We start from the raw sequence: 12,290 nt of genomic DNA, 5'->3' as shown, positions 1-12,290 counted from the left end.
AAAGGAGGAGTTTCCCAAGGTAATTAGGAGAATGTCTGACAAGAAGAAAGGGAGATAGATTTAGGGTAAAAAGAAACATATATACCACAATAAACCCTTTGACAAAGAATGGTATATCTATGATTATCTTGGAATGATGCCTTCTGTGCTTGTCCATCTCTAAGTGAAAGTGACTTATACCAAAATATATCTCAGTCTCACTGAGGAATATATTTATATATGCAAACTCATAAAAAATATGCCAGAAAATATAACTGAACAGCATATAAAGGAACAATTTGCCAAAATCAATCAAGATTTATCTTAGCATAGAATAATATAGTAAAATTCATTAATATAATACATTGCATTGATAAGTTGTGAGACATAACAAACAATAGGTGAAACTCTATAGGTATTCCCATTAAAATTAGGAACAAGAAAAAATGGTGCTCATTATCACTATTAATTTTTTTATGAAATGCTAGTCAGTGCATTAAGGGAGAAAGCAGATATAAAAAGTATCATAGCTAGAAGGTGGGGGAAATGTTCTACCCATAAAAGACCCAAACTAACAAAAGTGGACAGATTCAGTCCAGTTTATGAACAAAGAGAACCTGATCTAAAGGACGAGGGCACAAGCGTGCTTTGGAATGGGGACAATGGGAGTAGTAGATAACAGAGGTGGGTCGTTCTAAGAATTATCTCAGAACTAGAGAAAAAGAACAAGATCCAGCCCCCAGGAAATGAGGCTGGCAGGAATGAAGCCGGAAGGAGGTTCCAGCCAGCTGGCTTGGTACCCATAGGGCACTGATACCGTAGCACCAAGAATAGGGAAGCCCTGAGTCCTCCAGGTAGTAGAAAGTCAGGTAGGGGCCCAGACTTGCCACGTTGTATATCTGTCAACACTTCTGGGTATTCTGGAACTATAGACATACTTAACATAGGCATACTTAGATGAGAGCAAGAGGGCGAGAGATTTTGAGGTGGTGCAGGGCTGGCTCATCATTGGTGGGTGAGGGCAGGCAGCCTATTCCTAAATGAATACTCCTTTAACAGACAATATAACTTGGCTGAGAACAGTATGGGAGAAGCTCTGACAATGCTTTCTATGTGTATCAAGGATTGTGAATGGTATATCATAAAATAAATCATTATGTTTTAAATACACTAATGAAAGATATCTGTTGAAGTTTGAGCCCTTGACATGGGCGATTATCCTCTGTTACTCAATGGATCTAGCCCTCTGAATAGACTAGAGGGCCAGAAATTCCAAAACTGAAAAGGCACTGGTCAAAGTGTCTGCTTTCAGGTATATATATGTATATATATATATATATATATATCTGTATGTATATGGTTATATATATATATATAATTATTTAAAATAACTAATTCTCAGTTAAAATTCTTTTGAAAATCTCCAACCCCAAATAGTTTTCCTGGTAAATTCTACCAGATAAGTAAAGAAGAAGTAACACTAATTCTACCCAATATCTAAATAAATTAAGTCAATAATAAACAATCCTCTCAAAAATAAAGCACCAGGCCTAGACGGTTTCACTGGTGAATTCTACCAAATATTTAAGGAAGACTTAAGTTTAAATTGAATTTAGGTTGGGGTGCCTGGGTGGCTCGGTTAAGTGTCTGCCTTCGGCTCAGGCCATGATGTTGGGGTCCTGGGATCGAGCCCCATGTCAGGCTCCCTGCTCAGTGCTCTCTCTCAAATAAATAAATAAAATCGTAAAAAAAAATAAATTGAATTTAGGTCAATTCTCCAAACTCTTCTAGATAATAAAATATAGAACATTCTCTAACTCATTTTATGAAGCCAGTAAACCCAAACCTGACAAAGATAGTACAAAGAAAACTAGAGACTTTCAGGTATATTCATACCAGGTTTATCTAGGTTTTAGATTCTCAGACTACACTGATTGATAACTCACAACTGACTTTATAATAAAACACCATACCCCTAACACTATATTTTCTTTTGAGATCCTTTTGTTAGCTTACCTCTTCCTGGCTTTTGGTAATTTAAGTTGTTGGCTATTGACATCATGGTCTTCTTATCATTCACTCTAAATATTAGCTATTCACTTAATATGTCTTCATGAAAATCTACAGCCTACCTTGAATTGTTGTCTATCTACTCCACCCCATGTTCAAATATCAGAATGCTCACTTGGAGTTTTGAACGAAAATGTCATCATCAACATGAAATATCTAAAACGTTCTAGTCAGTAGTGAAAATGAGTTCATGCAAATACTTGAATAGCACAGAACTCTTATCCATTTAATCAGTGTTCCCAAAAGTAAATTTCTCTTCTTTTGGCTAAGAGACAAAACTGTAAATAACTGGATGAGTTAGGGCTTCTTTTCCTATACCACTGGGTACTGGTGGTTGAGGAAATAAACCTTTCCAGGTTTAGCTAAAGTGTACATGTTTATGGTGATTCTATGATATGGAGTAATGGAAGTATATTAGGAGATATAATCCTGATTCAATTTTCATCCCCTGACTTATGACCTAGGGTAAATCACTTCAACTCTGTGACTCAATTTCTTTTCTTTCTTTTTAAAAAGATTTTAGTTAATATTTGAGAGAGAGAGTGCAAGAGAGAGCGAGAGAGAGCACGAGCAGGGGGAGGGCAGAAAGAGAGAGGGAGAGAGAGAAGCAGACACCCTGTTGAGCAGGGAGCCCATCACGGGGCTTGATCCCGGGACCTGAGATCATGACATGAGCCGAAGGCAGCTGCTTAACCGACTGAGCCACCCAGGTGCCCTTGATTCAATTTCTTTAACTATAAAATGGGAATAACATTAAATACTTACTTCAGTGAATTGGCGAAGAGAATGGCTACATTGGTCAAGGTTCCGGCAAGGAACAGAATCTAACTCAGGTGTCTCAAGAAACTATCATCAAGGGACTATTTACAGTAATATGGTCACGTTAGACAACCAATAATGTATGAACTCGGAGATTAATGTAGTGGGAAGTTTTTTCCACTCTAGACCTGAAGGGGAAGTGGCAGGCAATAATGGTACTGGAGTCCAGTGAGAGCTGGGACTATAGCAGGTAATCTAGACCTGGGAAGTCAGATGCTCTCCGTGGATTATGAGTTTTCTGAGAAAAGCAGCATCCTTTATAGCTTGCAAGTTTCAATTTTTTTACTGTATCCTAAAGGACAACACTCCAGCCCCACAGGATATTGTCCTCACGCTTGCATCTCAACTGAGCCTGCCTTCAGCTATTCCATAGACCAGCTGCTTCTGGGTGGTAGGGTGTGATGATAACACCAGTGAAGTCCAAGGGCCTTCATGAGCCCGCTGCCAATGAATTCCTTGGTAGGAAGTGGTGTTGTGTAGGTTACAATGGGTCTGGGGTCCAATGGAGAATAACTGCACAATGGTCCTCTTCTCAGTCTCAGCTACCCTGTCCCCTGGGCCCCGAGACAGCCATGCTTGTGTCTAGCTACAAAACCTAGTATGCAACGACATGGATGGAACTACAGGATGTTATGACAAGTGAAATACGTCAGTCAGAGAAAACCAATTATCATATGATCTCACTGATATGTGGAATTTAAGAAACAAGGCAGAAGATCATAGGGTAAGAGAGGAAAAAAATGAAACAAGATGAAACCTTGTTTCATCAGAGAGGGAGACAAACCATAAGAGAATCCTAATCTTAGGAAACGAACTGAAGGTTGCTGGAGGTGGGGGGAGGGAGGGATAGGGTAGTTTGGTGATGGACATTGGGGAGGGTATGTGTTGTAATGGGCACTGGGTATTATATAAGACTGATGAATCATAGACCTGTACCCCTGAAACAAATAATACATCATATATTAATTAATTGAATTTAAATTTAAAAAAATTTCAAAATTTAAAAAAAAGAATGAGGGGGAAAAAAAGCCCAATATGGCTACTCCAGCTCTTGACCCTGACCCCTCTCATCCTAGGGCTGCAGACCAAAGCTCTGGTGCATACCAATGGAGACAGGAGATACCCAGAAGGTGGGGTTGTTTTCGGAGACTCTGCTCAGCCAGGGGCAGAGGGAGCTTGGGGGCTGGGGGAGCGGGGAACGCGGGGTGGGGGGGAAATGATCTATGGCTCTGCACCAGTAGCACCCGAACTCCAGCCACAAAGGCCTGTTGTACTTGGACACAGCAGCCTTGTACAAGCCATGAGTTACAACGCTCATGTCGGTGCCTGTTAGAGCGTGCAGGTTCTGCAGGCGGCATTTCTATTCTCTTCACCCTGATGCTGAAAGGCACAGCAAAAAGATGCAGAAAAGTCAATGGCCTGAATGGGATCTCTTTCCTCTCCTGTCGTCCCGCCCTGGGGCCACTGGTGGGGGCATGTTGTGATCAGCACAGACTCCAAGGCCTTCCCCATCACACTTCCAGTCTTTCTTACTTACAGTCTCTTCCTCCATACTGGGCCTGCTCTTAGGTCATCTCAAGCTTCAGGTCTTAAGCATCTTGCCTTTGATTGAACTGATCATATTTTTGGTTAATATGGAAAGAAGGAATTAATACTAATGTATGGAACCACAATAAGGTGTGTCTGAAGCCTAAGCAAGAATGATTCTTTTTTCCAGGGATTTAAGCATAATAGTGTATGTGTGGAACAGAGCACCCAGGCCAGATCATTGGTTAAGAATGTCATTGACCTGATCGTTCTGTTTTGGTGTCTTGGTATCTGCCCTGAATTTCAGAACCACAGTTCTAAAAGAGTTTGGAAAAGTTTTGTGTCCAAAGCCTACCTTCATATAAAATTCAACATGGTTGAAACCTAACTCATTTTCCTCGCTCTTTCTTTCAGGAATTTTCCTTCTTAAGGGTGGTACTAAGGCTTAAAATATTAGAGAAATGCTTGATATTTTTCTCTCCCTTTTCTTCTCCTTGCCCTTCACCAGTTGCCCCATGCAATTATCCCTTGTGTCTTTTGTAGAGAGCCTTCCATTTCTAGGCCCCCTGCCACCACTATATTCCCACCCTTTCCTGAATACTTCCTATACATAGCCAGATTTATCCATCTAAAAGATTATATTTACCTATCATCCCAATGCCTTTGTTTACACTGAATTCATTCTGCCTGAAGTGTTGCTCCCTTCCTTGTACTGGACGTACTTTGTCAAGTCCTGCTTTCTTTGTGAAGCCTTTTCTGGTTGTTCTAAGCTTCACTGTCCAATTGCTCTGGTCTGACTTTCTGGAGCATGTATTGTCTGTATCAATCATTTAGCACACACACACACAAATACTACTTTGCCTTATCTGTGCACGAATGCTTGCTTCCTTTCTAACAGTGCCTGGTAATGGTTGTGCATTAAGAGTTATTGAGGTTTTGGGGCGCCTGGGTGGCTCAGATGGTTAAGCATCTGCCTTCGGCTCAGGTCATGATCCCAGGGTCCTGGGATCGGGCCCCACATCGGGCCCCCAGTTCAGCGGGGAGCCTGCTTCTCCTTCTCCCTCTGCCTCTCTTCCTGCTCATGTCTCTCTGTATCTCTGTGTCTCAAATGAATAAATAAAATCTTAAAAAAAAAAAAAGGAAAAGAGTTATTGAGGTTTCCCCCTCATATTCGAGTTAGAGATTTAAGAGACATCCCAACTTATGTAAAAAAACAAACAAGCAGATTTACATCATTCCAATTTCCTGAGGTTGACTTGGGGTTTTTATGTTGATAATTTTTTTTTTGGAGCAACTATTCCATGCCTCTATGCTAGACATTATACTAGATGTTGGAGACAGAATAATGAAGGACAGCAGTCAGTTCTGCTTTCCAGAAGCTCACATTCTGACTGGGGAACAAACAATTCAACACAATTATAATACTGTGGAGTACACCCATCGTGATAAATGCGTAGGCACTCTCAGAACACAGAAGAAGAACATGTAATGCCGACGTGGGAAGCCATGGAAGTCGTCCCAGAGAAAGGGACCCCAAAACAGGAACACGGAGGATGAGTAGAAGTTGCCCACGTGAAAGTGCGCGTTGAGTGTGTGTGCAGGGATGGCATGGGGAATGGGGGACAGAAGATTGCTCCAGGCAGAAGGAACGACATGTGCGGGGTCCTGGAGACAAGCAAAACTTGGTTCATTGAAACTATGGAGGGAGTTTAATTTGGCTGGAACACAGAGTACGAGGCATGGGAAAGCAAGGGATGAAGTTGGAGGGATAATCAGGGCTTGTGATAAGATAATAAACACTTGTGAAGACAGTGAGCAGCGGACTGAAGGCCAGGTGACTACATTAGATTCACATTTTGGGAATACCACGTTGCCTGCAGTGTAGAGAATAGTTTGAGGGGACAGGAGAGCGGAGGCAGGCAGGCCAACTGGGCTGCTGAAAATAGTAGGTAATCCAGCAAAAAGTGGATGATGACCTAATCACAGCAGTGGTGGTAGAGATGAAAAAAGTGGATAAATTTCAGGGATGCTTAAGGTAGGACTGCGAGGACTAAGTGGGTGTAGGGAGTGAGAGAGAGAGAGAGAGAGAGAGAGAGAGAGAGGTAGACGTAGGCTAAGGTCATGCCATAAGAAGAAAATCAGGAGAAAAAGCTAGTATGGAGGAGAAGATAATGCGTTCGGTGCCAGGCACGTTTAGCTTGGCATTCTGCACCTGGGCATAGCCACGTGGAGGTGTCTTGGCAGTTATGTACCTTGACCTAACCCTCAGGAGACAAATCTCTGCCAGAGATATCACTTTGGGACTACTCCAGGCAAGTGGGGTAAGGAAGCTGTACAGGTCCTAGAAGACAGTGTGTGTGTAGAGTAGTGTGGAGTAGAAATGTGTGTAAAGTAAGTAGATAAAATCCGACTAAAACCCAAGGAACAAAAGGGTTTAAAAGACGAGCAAGAGGATGTTATTAAAAAAAAAAAAAAAGACCCGGAAAAGTGGCCCAGAGGTAGGAGGATACCTAAGAAAACATGGTGTTGCCTAAGTAGGTCAACAATGTTACATAGGATATCAATCGATCCAGGCCTGTTGTTTAGGAGAAGGTCTTTTGTTTTTATCTTGGTGTGAATACTACAGTGCAGCAGTTCTCACACTTTTTGGTTGTATAAATGATTGTATACTCTTACAAATTATTGAGGACTCAAAAGAGCTGGTTTTGTGGCTACATCTATTAACATTTACTCCATTAGAAATTAAAACAAAACTCTAAACTATTAATTAACAAATAATAAACCTATTTAGTTAATATGTTTATAAAAGTAACTATTTAAAACAAAAAACTTAGAGAAGAGTGGCATTATTTTACACTTTGGCAAATCTCTTTAATGTCCGGCTGAATAGAAAACAGCTGGATTCTCATATCTGGTTCTACCTTCAATCCGTTTTGCTCTCACACGTTATGTGTAGCCTCTGGACAATTCCACTGTATTATCATGAGAGAACAAGAGTGAAAAAAGTAAATAACATCTTAAATAATTATGAAAATCGTTTCACTATTTTGCAGACTCCCTGAGAGGGAACTCTAGGGATCTGGGGACTATACTTGTAGAATCACTGCCCCAGAGACGGAGAGCTTGACAATACTGTGAGCCTCACAAATAACCTCTTGATTCCATAGTCAAAAGTAGGCAGGACAGAGTCGACTGAGGTTTCAAGGGCTATTTTGCGAGAGGTTGAGGTTGCCTGTTTGCTACTATCTTCCAACGTTAGGAATGGACTCTAGAATGTTCATTCAATTAATTCATTCAAGTATACATTTAGGGGCACCTGGGTGGCTCAGTCAGTTGAGTGTGGGACTCTTGGTTTTGGCTCAGGTCATGATCTCGTGGTCGTGAGATTGAGCCTTGTGCCAGGCTCGGTGCTCAGCACGGAGTCTGCTTGGGATTCTCTCTCTCCCTCCCCTCCTCTCCCTCTGCACCACCCCCCACTCACTCATGCATATGCTCTTCTCTCTCAAATAAATAAATAAACCTTTTAAAAAAACAAATATTTATTTAGCACATATTCTATGCCAGTAACTGTTCTAGATGCAGAGGATATAACAATGAACAAAACAGACAAAAATCACCTTCATGGAGCTTCCCTTCCATTGGGGAAGATTACACAGTCAACAAAATAGTAAAATATATAGTATACAGGAGCATGGTAGATACTATGCAGAAGAATAGTATTTACTATTTACTATTTACAGAAGAACAAAGAGGGATAGGGATTGTTGGAAGGATTTGCAAATTTCAGTAGTAGGGACAGAGAAGGACTCATCTGAGCAAAGGCAACATTCCAGCAAAGACCTGAAGGAGGTGAGGGAGTCATTTGGTTGTCTGGCAGAAAAGCTTTTCTAGGTATTTGAAAAAATGAGGTTTTAAAATTTATTCTAAATTGTATTAATATATATTCTTTAATCAGATATCTATTGTATCTGGCATTAGCTGCAAGTATAAGAAAATAAGATCTGAGAGCTAATATTCATTTAGTGTCTGCCACGTACCAGGCACTTTGCTAAACATTATATATGAGGTTTGGTACCTTCACTAATATTTGCAGTTTAGTGAAGAAGACAAAGCCTATACATAAAATTCCTGCAGTTATGGTGTAGCAGTTCTTACAAGGAGCAGTAGTCGGTTTGAAGTTGCACCAACAGAGGTTTGTATGCACCTGATCTACCTGACATTCACATCTCTCTTTCACAGTGAACTGGCGCGTGAAGGGTACAACTCTTTAACCTAACAGAAGCTGATCCAGGAAGTTAATAACACCCGATTGCACCTTTTATAGAGCACTTGAGTTTAGTCGGTATTATTCTGAGAAGTATTGTTGCCTTTTATGAGTCGGGAAATAGGCTCAGAAGGCTAGGTCATGTAAGGTGGTTATATGGTATGCTGTGGGGTCTCTGAGCACAACAGTCAAGAGAAAATTCTTGAGGAGTTGTATGGAGCAACTTAATGTTTATTTAGGTAGCACGGGGACAGGACCCCTGAGCAGAAAGGGCTGTACTTTTTGTTGTATGATGCTGGTGGTTATATGCTTAGTGCTCAAGGGGGAGGTGAGATGTGCAGAGAGTATTAGATCATAAATCTTTTCTACCTATTTCTACTCCTAAAACTACTTTCACAAGATTTCTCTGGTGTTTATTATTCGGTTCAGTATTAACTATCAGTGAGATATACAGGCAGTCATGAGACTGTAGCAAGCAGCACATATTTGAACCTTATCAAAACTATGCAGGCTGCAGGTCAGCCCACTACAAGTTTGGTTGGCAACATTTTCCTAAAGGTATTGGATGGCTGACCAGTTAAGCTGTGTTAAATTTTCTGGAAGGTTACCTAGAGTGTTTATGTAATTGAGGTTCTTCCTCTAGTGTAAAATCAGTTGGGTGGATTTATTGGTTTCTTTAGTTCCCTCCCTTCAGACAAACTTGTTTGGATCTGATCTGCTCCAAACTTTTCTCAGTACTAATGGTCAGCCTTTTGGGCTGAAGATGAACATTTTTCTGCTTCTATCCCTCATCAGGTAGGGTTGGGACCTAAATTTACGATACCTGCCTTCAAGCACAAGCTTTTCCTATTGCAATGTAGCTGTTACGAGCAGCTGCTGAAATAAAAGAGCGTTATGCTCTGCCAACTCAGCCCTTTCCCAAGTACACCACTGAAGGAGGGGTAGGTTAGGACACGGGAGGAGTAACAGCCTACAGAAGCTGGGGAAATTACACCCGGTTCTTCCCATCTGCGCTTGCGCAGGGGATGAATCGGCTCTCCGGAAAGACGCCTGGGACTCGGAGTTTGCGCAGACGCAGAGCTTCCTCAAGGCGGAACTGGGGCGACCAGGGCTTCTGCAACCTAAACACCCGGGGAGAAAGGAAGGTGGCAGAGGCGCAGCGCTGCGCATGCGCGGGCACCTCTCTTCGGTGAAGGGTGGAGAGCCGGACTGGGGTGGCCAGCTGGGCTCAGAGCGGAGTGGGGTCAGGATGGACGAGGACGTGCTGACCACCCTGAAGATCCTCATCATCGGTGAGAGTGGCGTGGGCAAGTCCAGGTGAGACGGGTCTGCGGGCGGTGACGAGGGCGGCGGGGCTCTTTCTGCCTCCGTGGCCGCTGTCTGCTGGGCCGCGTCGGGAAGGGTAAAGGCGGCGGCCGGTGCGGGCCGGGCTGGGGGCGGGCTGCGCTCGTTCTCCCCGGTCTCTCCGCCGCAGGGTTTTGCAGCCCCCGCCCCGCCTTGTTGTGGGTCCCTGGCAGGCCCGCCTTGTCTGGATAGGATTCCCTTTCTGTCCTACCAAATAAAAAACAATTCTGAGGGCCGCCGCTCGGCGAGCGCGGTTGCTGCCGAGGAGCCTAGGGCGTGGCGGGCGGCTTTGGGCCCGGGTCTGGCCGAGAGCGAAGCCCGGACTCGGCCCCTGGGGTTCGGGCTCACTGTCACCCTGCGAGTTGTAACTTTAGCACTTTGGTTTTTCTGTCAGGCTTTCTCTGAATACGTCGTGTTCCACACAGGAAGTTTCCTGACGCCTTGGGTCACATTCCTGGCCTATTTTGGTGCACCCCGTTGCCGCTTCTCTGTTTTCTTCTGAGTCAGCTGTGAAAGAACTCTTTGGTCTTCTGACTACTTGAGTAATTCACTTTAGTCTGAGATGCTAGAGTTTAAGCTGTGGACTTTATTCCTTGAGAATAAAGTGTAATTGTTCCTTCGCATTCTGCCACATCGTATAGAGGTGAAAGAGCAAATTAGCATTTTGTGTTTTCTTTCTTGACTTTTTCTTGAGGGAAAATAGTAGTTGACAGTGGTTCGAGTTGAGTTACCAGGTAAGAACAGGGACGCTCAGTGGGTGTTGCAAGCGGGTTGTGGTTTCATCCAAGCCTAAGAACAAAGTTCTCCAGGTCAAGTTATTCTTGCCATCTGATTATTATTATCACTATCACTAGGTTATATTCTAGGCTGTCTTGATTTTTAAACAATATTCCAATTTCGGGAGCTCTAAGTAATTTCATATTTTAGCTGTACCTGCTGATAAACTTATCTCCAGATCACTTCATCAAGTTATACTTTTTTAGATGCTTGAGGATTTGAAATTTTATTCTGTAATACGTTTTGCAATTTTATATATTTTTAAAGTATGACAATATATTTTCTAATTTTTCTCATTTAGTGTACTCTATATTGGAGTGAGGGATTTGTACATAACAAGGAATAAATTAATGAAACACTGTGGGCTAGCAAAATAGTGTGGGGAGCGTGGATGTGTGTGTACGTATGCATTATTTAAAGGACTGAATAGGGGGGCGCCTGGGTGGCTCAGTTGGTTAAGCGACTGCCTTCGGCTCAGGTCATGATCCTGGAGTCCCGGGATCGAGTCCCGCATCGGGCTCCCTGCTCAGCGGGGAGTCTGCTTCTCCCTCTGACCCTCTCCCCTCTCGTGCTCTCCATCTCTCATTCTCTCTCTCAAGTAAATAAATAAAATCTTTAAAAAAAAATAAAAAAAAAATAAAGGACTGAATAGGGCGCCTGGGTGGCTTAGTTGGTTAAGCATCTGCCTTCTGCTCAGTCCGTGATCCTGGAGTTCCGTGAACGCAGAGGCCTGAGATTGGCCCTGCGTTGGGCTCCTCAGCGGGGAGTCTGCTTCTCTGCCCCTCCCCTGGCTTGAGCTCGCTCTCTCTCTCTCTCTCTAAGAAACAAATAAAATCTTAAAAAAAATAAAGGACTGAATAAAGTACTTTTCATTCTCACTATTATATTTGAGGGTTAAAAAGTTAATATATTGAACATTGTCTTAATAGGACTTCTACAGCCTTGTGGTCTTTTTTTTTTTTTTTTTTGAGATGTGACCCTCACTTAGGTTAAGGCATATGAAATTGCTGATTTTGAAGTCAAGAATGGTTGAATGTCATTTCATGTGGTTCAGCCCAATACAAGTTTGGTTGGCAGCATTTTCCTAAAGGTATTGGATGGATGACCAGTTAAAGCTGTGTTAAATTTTCTGGAAGGTTAACTAGTGTTTATGTAATTGAGGTTCTTCCTCTAGTGTAAAATCAGTTAGGTGGATTTATTGGTTTCCTTAGTTCCCTCCCTTCAGACAAACTTGTTTGGATCTGATCTGCTCCAAACTTCTCTCAGTACTAATGGTGAACTTTCAGCTGCTCACTGCAAAATTTTAACACCTTTAACTACCTCTTTCAAGAAAGGATTGTGTTTAGGGAGAAAGTTGGCTTGTTTTTCTAGCTAGCTGTACATTATTGGTGCATGTTCTTTGCTATGGAAAACAACCTTGAACACTTATTCTTTCTGGGTGCGATCAGAATAAATGACTCTACTAAGATAGAAGCCTATTCTTTTTAAGCTGAGTTAGTACAAAAACATT

General features: G+C 42.4%; 2 protein-coding genes across 2 annotated transcripts in view; one reads left to right on the top strand and one right to left on the bottom strand.

The window, feature by feature from the left end:
• The window catches only part of PTCHD3 (patched domain containing 3), a 69,835-nt gene extending 65,609 nt beyond the window's left edge, over positions 1 to 4,226 (bottom strand). The window contains 1 exon segment of the mRNA XM_035729336.1: positions 4,104 to 4,226. Within this exon segment, the coding sequence (XP_035585229.1) occupies positions 4,104 to 4,226 (123 nt within the window).
• A 5,491-nt stretch (positions 4,227 to 9,717) lies between these two features.
• RAB18 (RAB18, member RAS oncogene family) overlaps positions 9,718 to 12,290 on the top strand; it is a 35,064-nt gene continuing 32,491 nt past the window's right edge. Inside the window, exon 1 of the mRNA XM_027593654.2 lies at positions 9,718 to 9,976. Within this exon, the coding sequence (XP_027449455.1) occupies positions 9,828 to 9,976 (149 nt within the window). The 5' untranslated portion in view covers positions 9,718 to 9,827. The remainder of the gene's footprint in view (positions 9,977 to 12,290) is intronic.

The sequence above is a fragment of the Zalophus californianus genome, chromosome 9 (genome assembly GCF_009762305.2).
Source record: "Zalophus californianus isolate mZalCal1 chromosome 9, mZalCal1.pri.v2, whole genome shotgun sequence".
NCBI classification, from domain to species: Eukaryota; Metazoa; Chordata; class Mammalia; order Carnivora; family Otariidae; genus Zalophus; species Zalophus californianus.
This window is presented reverse-complemented; position numbering and strand designations above follow the sequence as displayed.